A 12273-nucleotide genomic window follows, 5' to 3' on the forward strand; every position below is an offset into this window, starting at 1 on the left:
TTGAGAAATTATTTCAAATATATTTAAACTAAATGACAATAGGTGTTAGGGAATATGCTTTTTTATCTTCTGAGATTTTATTAGAGAGCACGAGTCAGGCTCCAAAGAAATCCTGTGGGGTGAAAAATGATACAACCTCTGCCTCAATGAATGGTTTAAGGGCTCAGGTACAGGAGCAATAAAGATCTGTTTCCATCTTACAATCAAGTAATCTACAACATGATAATAAGCAGAGCTGATCAAATAATGGAGAAACAATGTTCAAACCCTGAAGGCTGTTTGGTTTGATTTTGTTTGAGTTGCTTTTTATTTCCTATCTATATAAATGGGTTTCTGTTCATACAGATATGGTTATTGCTCTTCTTGCAGACATCCATATTTGCATGTGAGCCAGAATATTAATGAGAGCTTGAATAATCCACTAACCCGTGGCAAGGGCTACCACTTTCCACAGGATCTAGGTTTTCATTTTAAAAAAAAGTCTCTGGGCTCCTGGTAGTGAAGAAAATCTTGCAAACTTGAGGTGAGTGGAACCAATTTTTGAGATCTTCCTAATGTTCTGGTTGGAAAATGTTTTTTCTCTATGTCACTGGTTTTGGCTTTCAGTTTTGGATGAAAGTTTCAGATTTTGATGGCCTAAAAACCAAAGGGTGCTTTTTGTGGAAGGGGGAGGGGTTTAGGATTTTTTATGAGAATCTGAAAAACTTAGTCAAAAACAGACTTCCTGCAGAAATTTCCATTTTGGTAATAAAGCCATTTCTTGGGTGTGTTAGGGCAAGTGGGGTGAGAGAGGGCCTTGCCACTCCTTATAGAAGTAGGGTGCCCTAGTGAATGTCTATCTCCAGCCCTGGAACACAAAATTGTGGGGTGGCATGTCACTGCCTGGAGCCTGCCATATATGTAAGGAGGCTCATCCTTACCCTACCTAGTAGAAAGCTGTGTTGGGGTAGCAGGAGAGGCTCAGATGGGCAGGACTTTCTACTGAAGTGGTGAGGGGACAATACCACACAGAGCCTTGTCTTAGGTGGGATAATGTCAGGATAAGACCTCCATATATATGAGCCCCCAGCTTGGGTAGCAGATAGGGGCCCACTTAGACTACACTGCTGGCCAGCAGAGCACACTGTATTAGCAGGATAACAATGCCTTCCTTTCTCTTTCCTTGGGTCTGCCTGTCACAGGGTAACTGGTCCGTCAGTAGACCAGTCCCCACAACTTGTGCAGAGCAAGTGGGCCCAGCTGAGCCAATTAAAGAGAGCAGGGCTACACCTGGGGCTATAAAGGCCTGTCAGTGGGCAGTAAGTGGAGGAGTGATTGGGGTAGACTGTCTTTGGGGGAGAGAAGTCATAGGAGGGGAGTTGGGTGATCAGAAAGGAAACAGAGCTGGCTGAGAGCAGATCTGGTTGAATAAGAACTGGCTATGAGAAGAGAGTTGGCTGGGACTGAGAAACTACCAGAAGCAGAGCCTTTTGGGAGGGGAGGGTATGAAATCTTATGATAAAAGATAAGCTAGGGAATTGTCTTGGCTGCTATGTGCTCAGGTTTGAATAAAGAAAGCTATTTAAAGAAGACTGGGCATGGTAGTGAGTGCTTGTTAGACTGGGGAGAAGCCCTGCTGTGTCCCATATGGTAAAGTATTTGAATGTCAGTGGTCCCTGATATGAGGGGAGATTAAGATGGCTCTTTAGTGTCCTGTGAAAAGAAGGAAAACAGAGGTAGAGTACAGCAGAGCAGCCTCTGGCCAGGAGGAGTGCTTGGGTAGTGGCTACTATATTATACACGCCTGTCCTTTTCTCTCCCTGCCTAGCTAAAGGATCATATTTTTATTATTTGTCATACCTAAAAATCTGCAAAAACTTCACAAAGGCAAGGAAAGAAAGCACTTAACTAAAACTCTGCATGTGTTTTGCCCTTGCTTACTCCATAAATTCAGAATATGCTCTTCACCATTATTTGCAGGTGGCAAGGATGACTGGTCAATAAGATTGTTTTGTTTACATCTCTCCATGTTAAAAAGGAAACTGAATATCAAATGATCAGTCTGAGTTTTCAGGAAGCTATGACATTGTGTGAGTGTTAGGTGCCATGGAAACACCTCTTGATAGTGCACTTGAGTGAGCTTTTGCCATATGACTATGTAGCAGCAAGTGTTTGCCATGAGGAATCCATGTCTACAAGTACTCAGTTTCTGTCTTCAGTAGAAATCTCTGTGACATTCTAGGCTAAAGTTTAAAAATAGCAAATTAACGACCTTCACTCTCCATGCTAACATTCTGAATGGCTGTTGCATGAATGAACAGAAGCAATGTGGCCATGTCTTCTGAGTGGGATATCTGAAAATGCAGCACACTCCAACACAGGTCTAACATGGGAACAAGTGCCTCCCTTTTGGTTTGTGTAAGTGGATTTTCGTTGGCTTATTTATTCTGTTCTGTGTTCTAGCTGCATTCATAAAAGCTGCTGAGAAATATGCAGGTTTTTCCCCCTACTGTAATATGCAGCAGCATGGGAGGGAGAGATTGTTAGACTAGGACACCCTGAAAGGTAGGGGTGTGTATGTTTTTTTTTTAAATACAATTTGTTAATCTCATTGTCTTTAAAGTTAATGTAGTGTAAATGGAGCACAAAATTATGGTTCTTTTTACATGTTAGTATTTGCTTCTTTAAGTAGATTAATCATATTGTAGCATTGAGCTAATGTCAAACTTGCTAATATACTGGTAAGAAACACCTTTTGTGCATACGTGCCATGGCAACAGAATTGAACAAAGCCAAGTCAAATAAGTCCTAACTTTTTTAGCATTGTTAGAAAGTGAATTTGTGAAGTGACAGAATGGCACTTCTACTATAGATCTTTATGGAATATGAATATATATATTGCCATGATTTAAAATATAATAGTTGAAAAGATACTAGTTTTTAAAGCATTTGGGATGATACTAGGAAAACATAAAACGATTCCTTTTCAAACAATGAAATATGCATACTACTTGTTTTTAAATTATACTACTTAAATAGGATTTATAGCCTTTATTTTTATTTTGAAATGTCTTGTACCTAACCAATGGTGATCATAGTTTGAGGTATGGAAATATAGCTTATTGCTCAACTAGCTAATTTTTGCCATCTCAACTATATTAGGCAATATGATCTAGGATGGTGATCTCACAGGACTACTGACCAATGGTAGTTCCCTCTCCTAAAGAGGCTGTTGTTGATTAATCCCACTTCTCAGAATGCTGGTGCATCAATAAAAGGCCATGCCAGGTGAAACAGATAGTGGTTTTGCCCCCCTACTATTACAAACATGCTATGCTTTCTCCTAAATCTTATTCTTCCTTGTTGCTCTATTAATGTGGTGTTACAGTTGCAGCCATCAGTTTTTGCTGATATCTCTTATTTGAAGCCATGCAATAAAATCATGATGAGCAGGCATAATCTAAGTGCTGAAGATGCATGTTTTCCTTAGTTCACAAAACTTGTGGCTGTTTAACCAGGATTACAATTTTGTATGGAAGTTCTCAGCAGCTGAGGTTAGATTTGCTTCAGTAGGGATACAATTATTGGGTTTCCTGACGTTAAAGGTTGGAAGTTGCAGTAATGTCTCTTTCTTGAAAACTTGGCATTAAATGACCTTCCATGCAGAAGGCATTCCCGGGGGACCTAGGCTCTTATGGCAATACTTAGGAGTTTTCTCATGTGTGGTGGCTTGAATGGGGCTGCAGATTTTCATTAGGCCTCAGAATGATGCAGATGTTTTAAAGCCTGGGATTTATATGGACTGGCCAAGCCTAGTATGTGGCATTACTTGGATTTGAGTAGTGACTATGTGGAAGCTTGTGACAGCTCAAGTTAGCTACTGCTTCCCCTTTCCTTATTCCTAGGATAGGCTGCCTTTGGGAGCTACCTTGTCTGAAGTTTAACTGTTATAATGAAGTTGCAGTCAGTTAAAATTCCAGTTGCTTTCTTTATTGCACCTCCTTTTTTGTTGCAACATAAACTCGCTCAATGGAACTCCTTCTGTAAGAGTTCTATTAGCTGGCTGATCTCCAGTGGTTGTAAACTTCTTGCAATAAATTTTGTCTACATGGTCTTTGCAAGAACAAATGGATCACCAACTTAGTCCAAGATCTGACTCTTATCACAATAGTGTGCGAGCTGTATACATGCATTACTTACTCCTGCCAGGAATGCAGGGGACTGGACTTAAATGACCTCTTGAGGTCCCTTCCAATCCTACAATTCTATTATTTCAATATACAGCACTTTCTAACATCACTAAAAATGAATGTGATATTGAAATTGTTATGCTTTCACTCTATTTTATACAAACCATGCCAGAGGTCAGATCATTCAGTCTTGGAAACTACCTGTTTTCATTTATTCTCATTTGAGAACTTTTGAGGTATGCGAAAATAATAGCAAATTAAGCAAAAGTGGTACAAAATGATGTCTAGTGGTTCTGGCAGCCATATTCTTTCATGAAATTTGTGGCATACACAGGGCTCTTTAATAAATACAATAACTTGCAAATGATAGATTTGGGTTGGCAGAAAAATGATCACTGTCAATTTCATTTTTAACTTTTCCAGTTAATTGTATAAATGCTATTTGTATATGCACAAAGGAGAAATTATTTCTGACCTGGTCAGGAGATCACTGCTGGGGGGTGTGTGTGTGTGGTGTGTGGGTTTTTTATTATTTTTTACTATGCATTCACTGTCCTCTAGACAATGATGTGCATATTCATGGTATGAAGAAGACAATGAGCAGTCAAAACATCCATCTTGCTTCCTACTGAACAGTGTAACGTGTTAACAGTAAAGAGAAAAATCTCATCTAGTGCTGCACTTTTTAATAGCACCCTTATGAAATACACATCACACATCATTTTTTCCAGAAAAAGGAATGCAAGACTCAACGAGCTGTTGATAGACAGTTTTTAACTGCAATGCTATTTTCACTGGTTGTTGAATAAGTCTGAGGTTCACATTGTTGTGTGCACTTATCAGAATACAAAGCTTCCTTCTTCCTTTCTTATCCCGTTTGTTTTACTAACCTGCTGATCTCATTATCAAGAAGTAGTCTTCAGTAGGATAACTAGTGAGGAAGCATGGTCCAACGGTAAGGGCTTGGGAGACCTGGGATCAAATACCTGATCCACCACTAACTTCCTGTGTGTTGCTGGTGAGTCATTTGGCCTCTTTATACCCAGTTTCCCATAAGTAAAATGGACCTGATAGTACTTCCCTACTTTAAAGGGGCTCTGTAAGGATAAATATACACGCAATTGTGAGGATCTCAGATACTATAGTAATGGGGACCATACTAGGGCCTAAAATAGGCCTTCCCTGGTTCAAACTTGATCAGTTAACAAGTAATGTTATGCAGACAAAACTACACGGGATCGTTTCAGGGGGCAAGGCAAAGATGGCATGTTTATTATAACACAACTTGTGACGTGTGTGTGTGTGTATACACACACGGATTCAAGCTAAGTTCAGGACTGGTAACTATACAGCATCTGCAGAACATTTGGGGTTTGTATATATATTTTATTTTATATATCAGATATTCTGCAGCTGCTGTATAGTTACCAGTCCTGAACATAGCTTGAATCTGTGGCTTGATTTTGCAGCTTGGATTTGTAGCTTGTGGTGTCTAACTGGCCAGGAAAGCTGGGCACACGGAAGGGCTGAGTCTGCCCTCCCATGGTGGCAGCAGAACATTACCCAAAGTCTTCCATCTCACTCATCCTTTTTGTAGGGTTTAGTTTGAATCCAGAGTCTATAGGTCTTGCCGTGTCATGCTGCCTCTGGGTTTGGTGTGATTGATCACCTGTCAACTGCAGACATGATTTTCAGCCTCGGACCTGGCTTTGATCTTCCTTCTACTGTACCTTTTGTTCTTCTTTCTTTTTAGGGTGGACTCCTCTTACTTTGTTAGGGCTGTTTGAACTCTATTTCATCAGGACAGGCTGGCATCATACCTTATTCACACATCTAAACTAATAAGATTACAGCAGGGCTTTGCAAAAATGAAGGTTGCAGTAGTCTTTTACAAAATGGAGTGAGCATTTTAAAATGGAGTTTGTAACAATGTGAACAAGTGTAAGGAATGACAAAGAGTGAACAGAAGCTACAATGTAGACAAGTATAATGAATGGCAAACAGTGAGCAGAAGTTACAGTGTTTGAAACAGTGCAAGTTTCAGTGATTTAAGCAGCAATTGGATTGAAAGTGCAGCTGGCTGAACCCTATGGCTCTTAACAAGCATCTTAATTGTCAATTAGCCAATTATTGGGGTAACTGGTTTTATGAATGAATGTTTAATTCATAAACTTTACTTATGAAGTTAAATTAATAAAGTGAACAATTAAAAACAATTTCATCAGTTCTACAGTAAGATTTGACTGTAACCAATACTGGTTTTATCGAAGAAGGTAGTATGGTGGAGTAGACAAACCCTATACCAGATAGGAAAGGGTTAAAGTGTATTCCCTGGACTCAGTTAGCCCTACCTCCCTCTACCTGTGCTGAGTTCCCAGCAGTGGATAGCTGCTGCTGTGTGAGTTAAGGAGCCTGGCTGCGACCAGAGACTACAGATGGTTTGTAGCTTGCCTTGGGAGGAGGTAGACTTGTCCTGGATGACTGAATAGAGAAGAGCCATAGAGCTGGCTGTTAAATGGGAAAACAGGCTGATTGTAGCTGGGATCATGCCTGTGAGAAAGGGGGCTGAAGGCTGAGCCTGGCAGGACTGAGAATTCTCGTTTGGTATGTTTGTTGGATTTGGATTAAGTGACTCTGCTACCCCAGAGGGGGTTGAATGCTTTAGAGTTGGGGTCAGCAATGTTTGGGAGGCAGCTTGCCAGGGTAAGGTTTGGCAAGTAAGGTTTGTTTTTCTGCCACATCAGCAGGTTCGGCTGATCTTGGTTCACTGCTTCAGACCAATGGGGGCTGTGGGAAGCGACAGCCAGCACATCCCTTGGCCCGCATTGTTTCCTGCAGCCCCCATTGGCCAGGAGCGGTGAACTGCAGCCTGTGGGAGCTGTGATTGGCTGAACCTGCGGACACAGCAGGTAAATAAACCGGCCCGGCCTGCCAGGGTTCTTACCCTGATGAGCCATGTGCCAAAGGTTGCCAACTCCTGCTTTATGGTGGCTTGATTCAAGGGCCAAGTCATCTCTATATGGAGGGAGTAGGCTGAAGAAGTTAGGTGGAAACTGAGGCAGAGCTGCCTCATTGCCATGTCCAGCCCTGAGATGGTGCACAGTGATATACAGCTTGTATTATCACAGAGAATTGACTGACTGATTTTTTTCATTTATTTATTTTGCAGCACTCACTGTCTTCAGTTAAAATTAAGCCAGGCACAAATAAAGTGGCACCAGATTTCCAGATCACAAAGAGGAGAAACAATTTTGGTGTTCCCCTTGAGACTCTTGCACAAGAGGCAACACAATGGCAAGTTCCTTTTGTTGTGACACAGATGGTGGAATACCTAGAAATGTTCGGTAAGTCGATAACTTGTTCTGCTTTCTATAAACTTTTTTTGTTTGTACTTTTAGTCAAAATCAAGAACTGTAACTAACTTGCTTTGGGTAAGCAGGACCACAAAGGAGAATAGCAACTAATGGGAGAACGTGTAAATTTCCACTTTTTTTTTTTAAACCAGTCTAAGTGGATTTTGATTGGGTTGGTTTAAAATGAGAAAAAGTGACATGCTGATTTGAACTCCCTGGATATCAACCAAACCAGCACTTGAAAACTCCTTGTGGCATTAAAGGGTAGTAATGAAGGGATATTATTAAAAAAAACAACAAAAAAACAAACCCAGAAAATACTGAATTAGACAACTCTTTTGGGGTGTGTGTGATTGAACAATTAGCAAACTTATTTGATTCCAAAATGCATTTGTCAGGTCTCTGTAGACACTATCAGTAAACTGTGTGTTTTAGTTTTCCTCCTTGTGTATTTTATTAAAAATGGTAACTATTGTTTTTTAATAGGCCTGGATCACATAGGTTTATTTCGAATCAGTGGCTCAGTGAACAAAATCAAAGCATTGAAGCAGAAGTATGATCAAGGTGAAAAGGTGGACCTCATTAATGATGGTGACATAGATTCTGTTGCAAGCCTCTTTAAACTTTTCCTCAAGGAGCTTCCAGTGGCTGTTTTCCCAGACAACTTACATGCTAACCTTCTTAAAACCTTTGAAGGTAAAACAAAGGCTAAATTCATTTGAAATGTCAATGGCATTTCAGCTTGGGATGACTTTCTTTTGTCCAGAAATGGCTGACTAGTGTACACACAGCAGAATTTAAACACTGTAATCAACAAATGTGTGAGTGTTTGCATACCCACCCTTTAAAGTGTGAAGTTATTTTGTGGATTCCCCCTATGCAATGTATCCAATTAACTTACAATAGACCCTCAGTTTATGAACACCTTGGCAATGCAGGTTGATTGAAACTCTGAACAAAACAATGCAGTGTTTTTTCAAAAGTTTACAACTGAACATTGATTTAATACAGCTTTGAAACTTTACTATGCAGAAGAAAAATGCTGCTTTTAACAATCTTAATTTAAACAAAACAAGCATAGAAACAGTTTCCTTCCTTATCAAATCTTCTTTAAACTTTCTCTTTATTTGTATAGTAGTCTAACATAGCACTATGCAGTATTTGCTTCCTTCCTCCCCTATGTTGCTGCCTGATTGCATACCTGTGGTTCCATATGAGGTGTGTGGTTGACCAGTCAGTTCATAACTCTGAGGTTCTACTGTATATTGCAAATGTGTTCATTGTACAACTATCCAGGACACAATAGTTATTGTCTTAGCTATTGCACAGTATTGAGCTATCAGTTTAAAATATTTAGGGGATTCAATCATTCTCATCCCACCCCTCCTATTAAAGTGAGTTGTGTTTGTTTGTGAACCCATATTAGCCATTAAAATGTTCCTTTTTGCTGCAGGGAAAGTGAAAAGGTCAATGTCCCTGGACTTGGAATTTTAAACCTCTCTTCTGTAACTACAGTACTATATTTATAGTGCAAAAATGCCCTGAAACTGTAAATGTTACCAGTTAGTAGGAAAAAGAAGACTGATGTGGTGCTGAAAGGGTAAAATTTCCCAGCCTTCTCTTAGCATGAGTCACATAGCATGTGCCAAATCTCCAGCAAGAGTCACAGCTGACAATCCTCCCACAGCTTTTTCCATAATGTCTTGGTTATCATATAGCCAGTTGGTAACGTCTTGCACTCTCTGCTAGAAATAACAAGAAAAACTACATTTTCCTCCTCTCCTGGCAAGAAATGGTCACACACACATAGGATAGAGTCCGAAGACCTAGAGTGTTCCATAGGAAATTCCAGTACCTAGGGATATGTTTGTAGTTTTAAAGCTAATATGTGAAATAATTAGAGGATTAGTCTAAAAATCACTGGCTTTTGGCCTATGCTCTTCCCTCCCGCCCTTAGTGTCTTCTTTTTTGGGGGGGAGAGGAGAGGAGGTATCCTTACAATAAAGTAAATTGTGTACTAAAACTTGCTGGATGCTTAGAATACTCATCTGTTAGTAACTGAATTAAAACTTAATTCTTCACAGATAAGAACCACATGGCTGAGTGTACACAATGTCTGAAAAGGTTATTAAGCAGCTTTCCCAAGGCCCACTACAGCCTTTTCCAGTTCCTCTCTACCTTTCTATTGAAGGTGGCATCACACAGTGAAATGAACCACATGACCCTGGAAAACCTTGCCATTGTATTTGGGCCCACCCTTTTCCGGTAAGTATTTTATTTAGATTTATTTTACAGTTGTTGTGGCTTGTATTCCTGGATCCCTCCCTTAAAAATAAAAACAGCAGTAATCCGAGACGAGCCGGAATATTGACGAAAGAGCTTAATGTACACTGGGGAATGAATTAAAGAGAAGCAGAGCTATACAGAATGTTGAAATAGAAGCCCATGCCCACCCCAAAATCTGAGTGGACCTGTGCTGCTGATCAAGGCAGATGCAAAGAATCAGCTGACCTGGCTTTACTCTGCCCAGCATGGGCACTCTTTATTTGCCTCCTTGCTCTTAGGTACTGGGTGGTTCTCAGGTTGGGGTCAGTGGCCTACTCCACCTCTCCAGTGCTCTCCTGGGTTCTGGAAGTTCCCCTCTTTCTACAGGTGGCACCTTAGGGTGACCAGATGTCCTGAATTTATAGGGACAGTCCTGATTTTTGGGGTATTTTTTTCTTATATAGGCTCCTATTACCCCCCCACCCCGATCCTGATTTTTTTTACATTTGCTGTCTGGTCACCCTAGTGGCACCAGCCATCTTGCAGCTTCAGGGTGGCCACTCATTAAGGGTTCATTTTCCCCCTCTTCTTCTAATCCCAAAAGTCTTCAGAGGTGGCAGGAAATAGCCAGAGCTCTCACCCCTCTGAGGGCAGCAGAGTTGGAGCAACCCACAGACTCATGCTGCTAATTTAAAAGCAGGGAGTGTGGACATTCCAGAAACCTTAGTACTCTAGTTAAGGAACTTGTAGTTGGTTCCCTAACAAACAATGGGTAGGTCTACACTATGAAATTAATTTTTTTTTTAGAAATCGATTTTGATACAGCCGATTGTGTGTGTCCTTACTAAGTGCATTAAGTCGGCGGTGTGCATCCACAGTTCCGAGGCTAGCATCGACTTTCGGAGCATTGCACTGTGGTAGCTATCCCACAGTTCCCGCAGTCTCTGCCGCCCATTGGAATACTGGGTTGTGCTCCAGTGCCTGATGGGGCAACAACATTGTCGCAGGTGAAAGCAAGGGCAAAAAACAATTTCTCGCCTTTTTTTCCTGGGTTACCTGTGCAGACAACATACTACGGCAAGCATGGTGCCTGCTCAGCTCACTGTCACCGTATGTCTCCTGGGTGCTGCTGGCAGATGGAGTACTGCAGTGCTACGCAGCAGCATCCTCTTGCCTTGCCTTGTGGACAGCAAACGATACAATACGACTGCTAGTCACCATCGTTGTCCCGTGGGTGCTCCTGGCCGACTCAGGTTGGTGGGGGTGTCTGGACAAAAATGGGAATGACTCCTCAGGTCATTCTCTTTAAGTTTCATCTAATGGAGATTCAGTCCTGCCTGGAATATCATGCCAGTTGGAGTCTTCTGCCTCAGGCTGCTCTCCCAGTCAGCAGCATCATGTGGTCCCACCTACCCCTTGCTTCCACAGCTCATGAAGCCTGGACAATAGTAAGGAGCAGTTCAACTATAGGCTGAGCAAATGCATAATGGTGATAGAAGGTGCCTTTGGAAGTTTAAAAGCTCGCTGGCACCGTTTACTGACTTGGTTAGACCTCAGCAAAACCAATATTCCCATCGTTATTACTGCTTGCCATGTGCGCCACAATATCTGTGAGAGTAAGGAGGAGATTTTATGGTGGGGTGGGGGGTTGAGGCAAATCACTTGGCCGTTGATTATGCATAGCCAGACACCAGAGCGGTTAGAAGAGCACAGCAGGGCATGCTGTACATCAGAGAAGTTTGAAAACCAGTTTCATGACTGGCCAGGCTACAGTGTGAAAGTTTGGTTTTTTTCCTTAATGAAAACCTGCCCCCTTGGTTCACTCCTCTTCACTGTAAGCCAACTGCCCTCCCCACCCCCCTTTGATCACCACTTGCAGAGGCAATAAAGTCATTGTTTCAAATTCATGCATTCTTTATTAATTTGTCACACAAATGGGGGGATAAGTGCCAAGGTAGCCCGGGAAGGGTGGGGGAGAAGGGATGCACAGGGGTGGGGTAGTTGTAGGAGCATCTCCTAAAATGGCATGCAGTTCATCATAGAAGCAGCATGTCTTGGGCTCTGACCTAGAGCAGCTGTTTGCCTCTCTGGTTCTTTAGTAGGCTTCATGCAGCACTGCTGCAGGTTCCTGTTGTAACCTCTGTCCTTCATGCCCTTGGAGTTCTCCCCCGCCCCCTCAAATATTCTGGCAGTTCATCTTTTGGAATGGAGTTCAGATTGCTGTATGGGGAGACAAATCCATGCTATCAGACGCAGTACCTCCCGTTCGATCCATGCTGGAGCTCTTTTGCGATTCTGGGACTCCATGGTTACTGTGCTGATCAGCTTGCTATACTGGCCAAACAAGAAATGAAATTCAAAAGTTCATGGGGCTTTTCCTGTCTACCTGGCCAGTGCATCTGAGTTGAGTGCTGTCCAGAGTGGTCACAATGGAGCACTCTGGGATAGCTCCTGGAGGCCAATACCATCAAATTGCATCCACGCTA

The 12273-nt window shown here is 41.8% G+C and overlaps 1 protein-coding gene across 8 annotated transcripts in view; it reads left to right on the forward strand.

Annotated features, from left to right (window-relative positions):
- Positions 1 to 451: 451 nt before the first annotated feature.
- The window catches only part of FAM13C (family with sequence similarity 13 member C), a 243760-nt gene continuing 231938 nt past the window's right edge, over positions 452 to 12273 (forward strand). For 6 of the 8 annotated variants that reach the window (XM_030569822.1, XM_030569823.1, XM_030569825.1 and 3 more), the window contains exons 1-4: positions 2146 to 2397; positions 7339 to 7513; positions 8009 to 8218; positions 9607 to 9787. In XM_030569822.1, the coding sequence (XP_030425682.1) occupies positions 2368 to 2397; positions 7339 to 7513; positions 8009 to 8218; positions 9607 to 9787 (596 nt within the window). In that variant the 5' untranslated portion in view covers positions 2146 to 2367. Of the gene's footprint in view, positions 524 to 2145; positions 2398 to 7338; positions 7514 to 8008; positions 8219 to 9606; positions 9788 to 12273 lie in introns of those variants that run through there. The other 2 variants (XM_030569828.1, XM_030569829.1) reach the window with 2 other exon arrangements.

This window comes from Gopherus evgoodei, chromosome 7 (assembly GCF_007399415.2).
Source record: "Gopherus evgoodei ecotype Sinaloan lineage chromosome 7, rGopEvg1_v1.p, whole genome shotgun sequence".
Taxonomy (NCBI): Eukaryota; Metazoa; Chordata; order Testudines; family Testudinidae; genus Gopherus; species Gopherus evgoodei.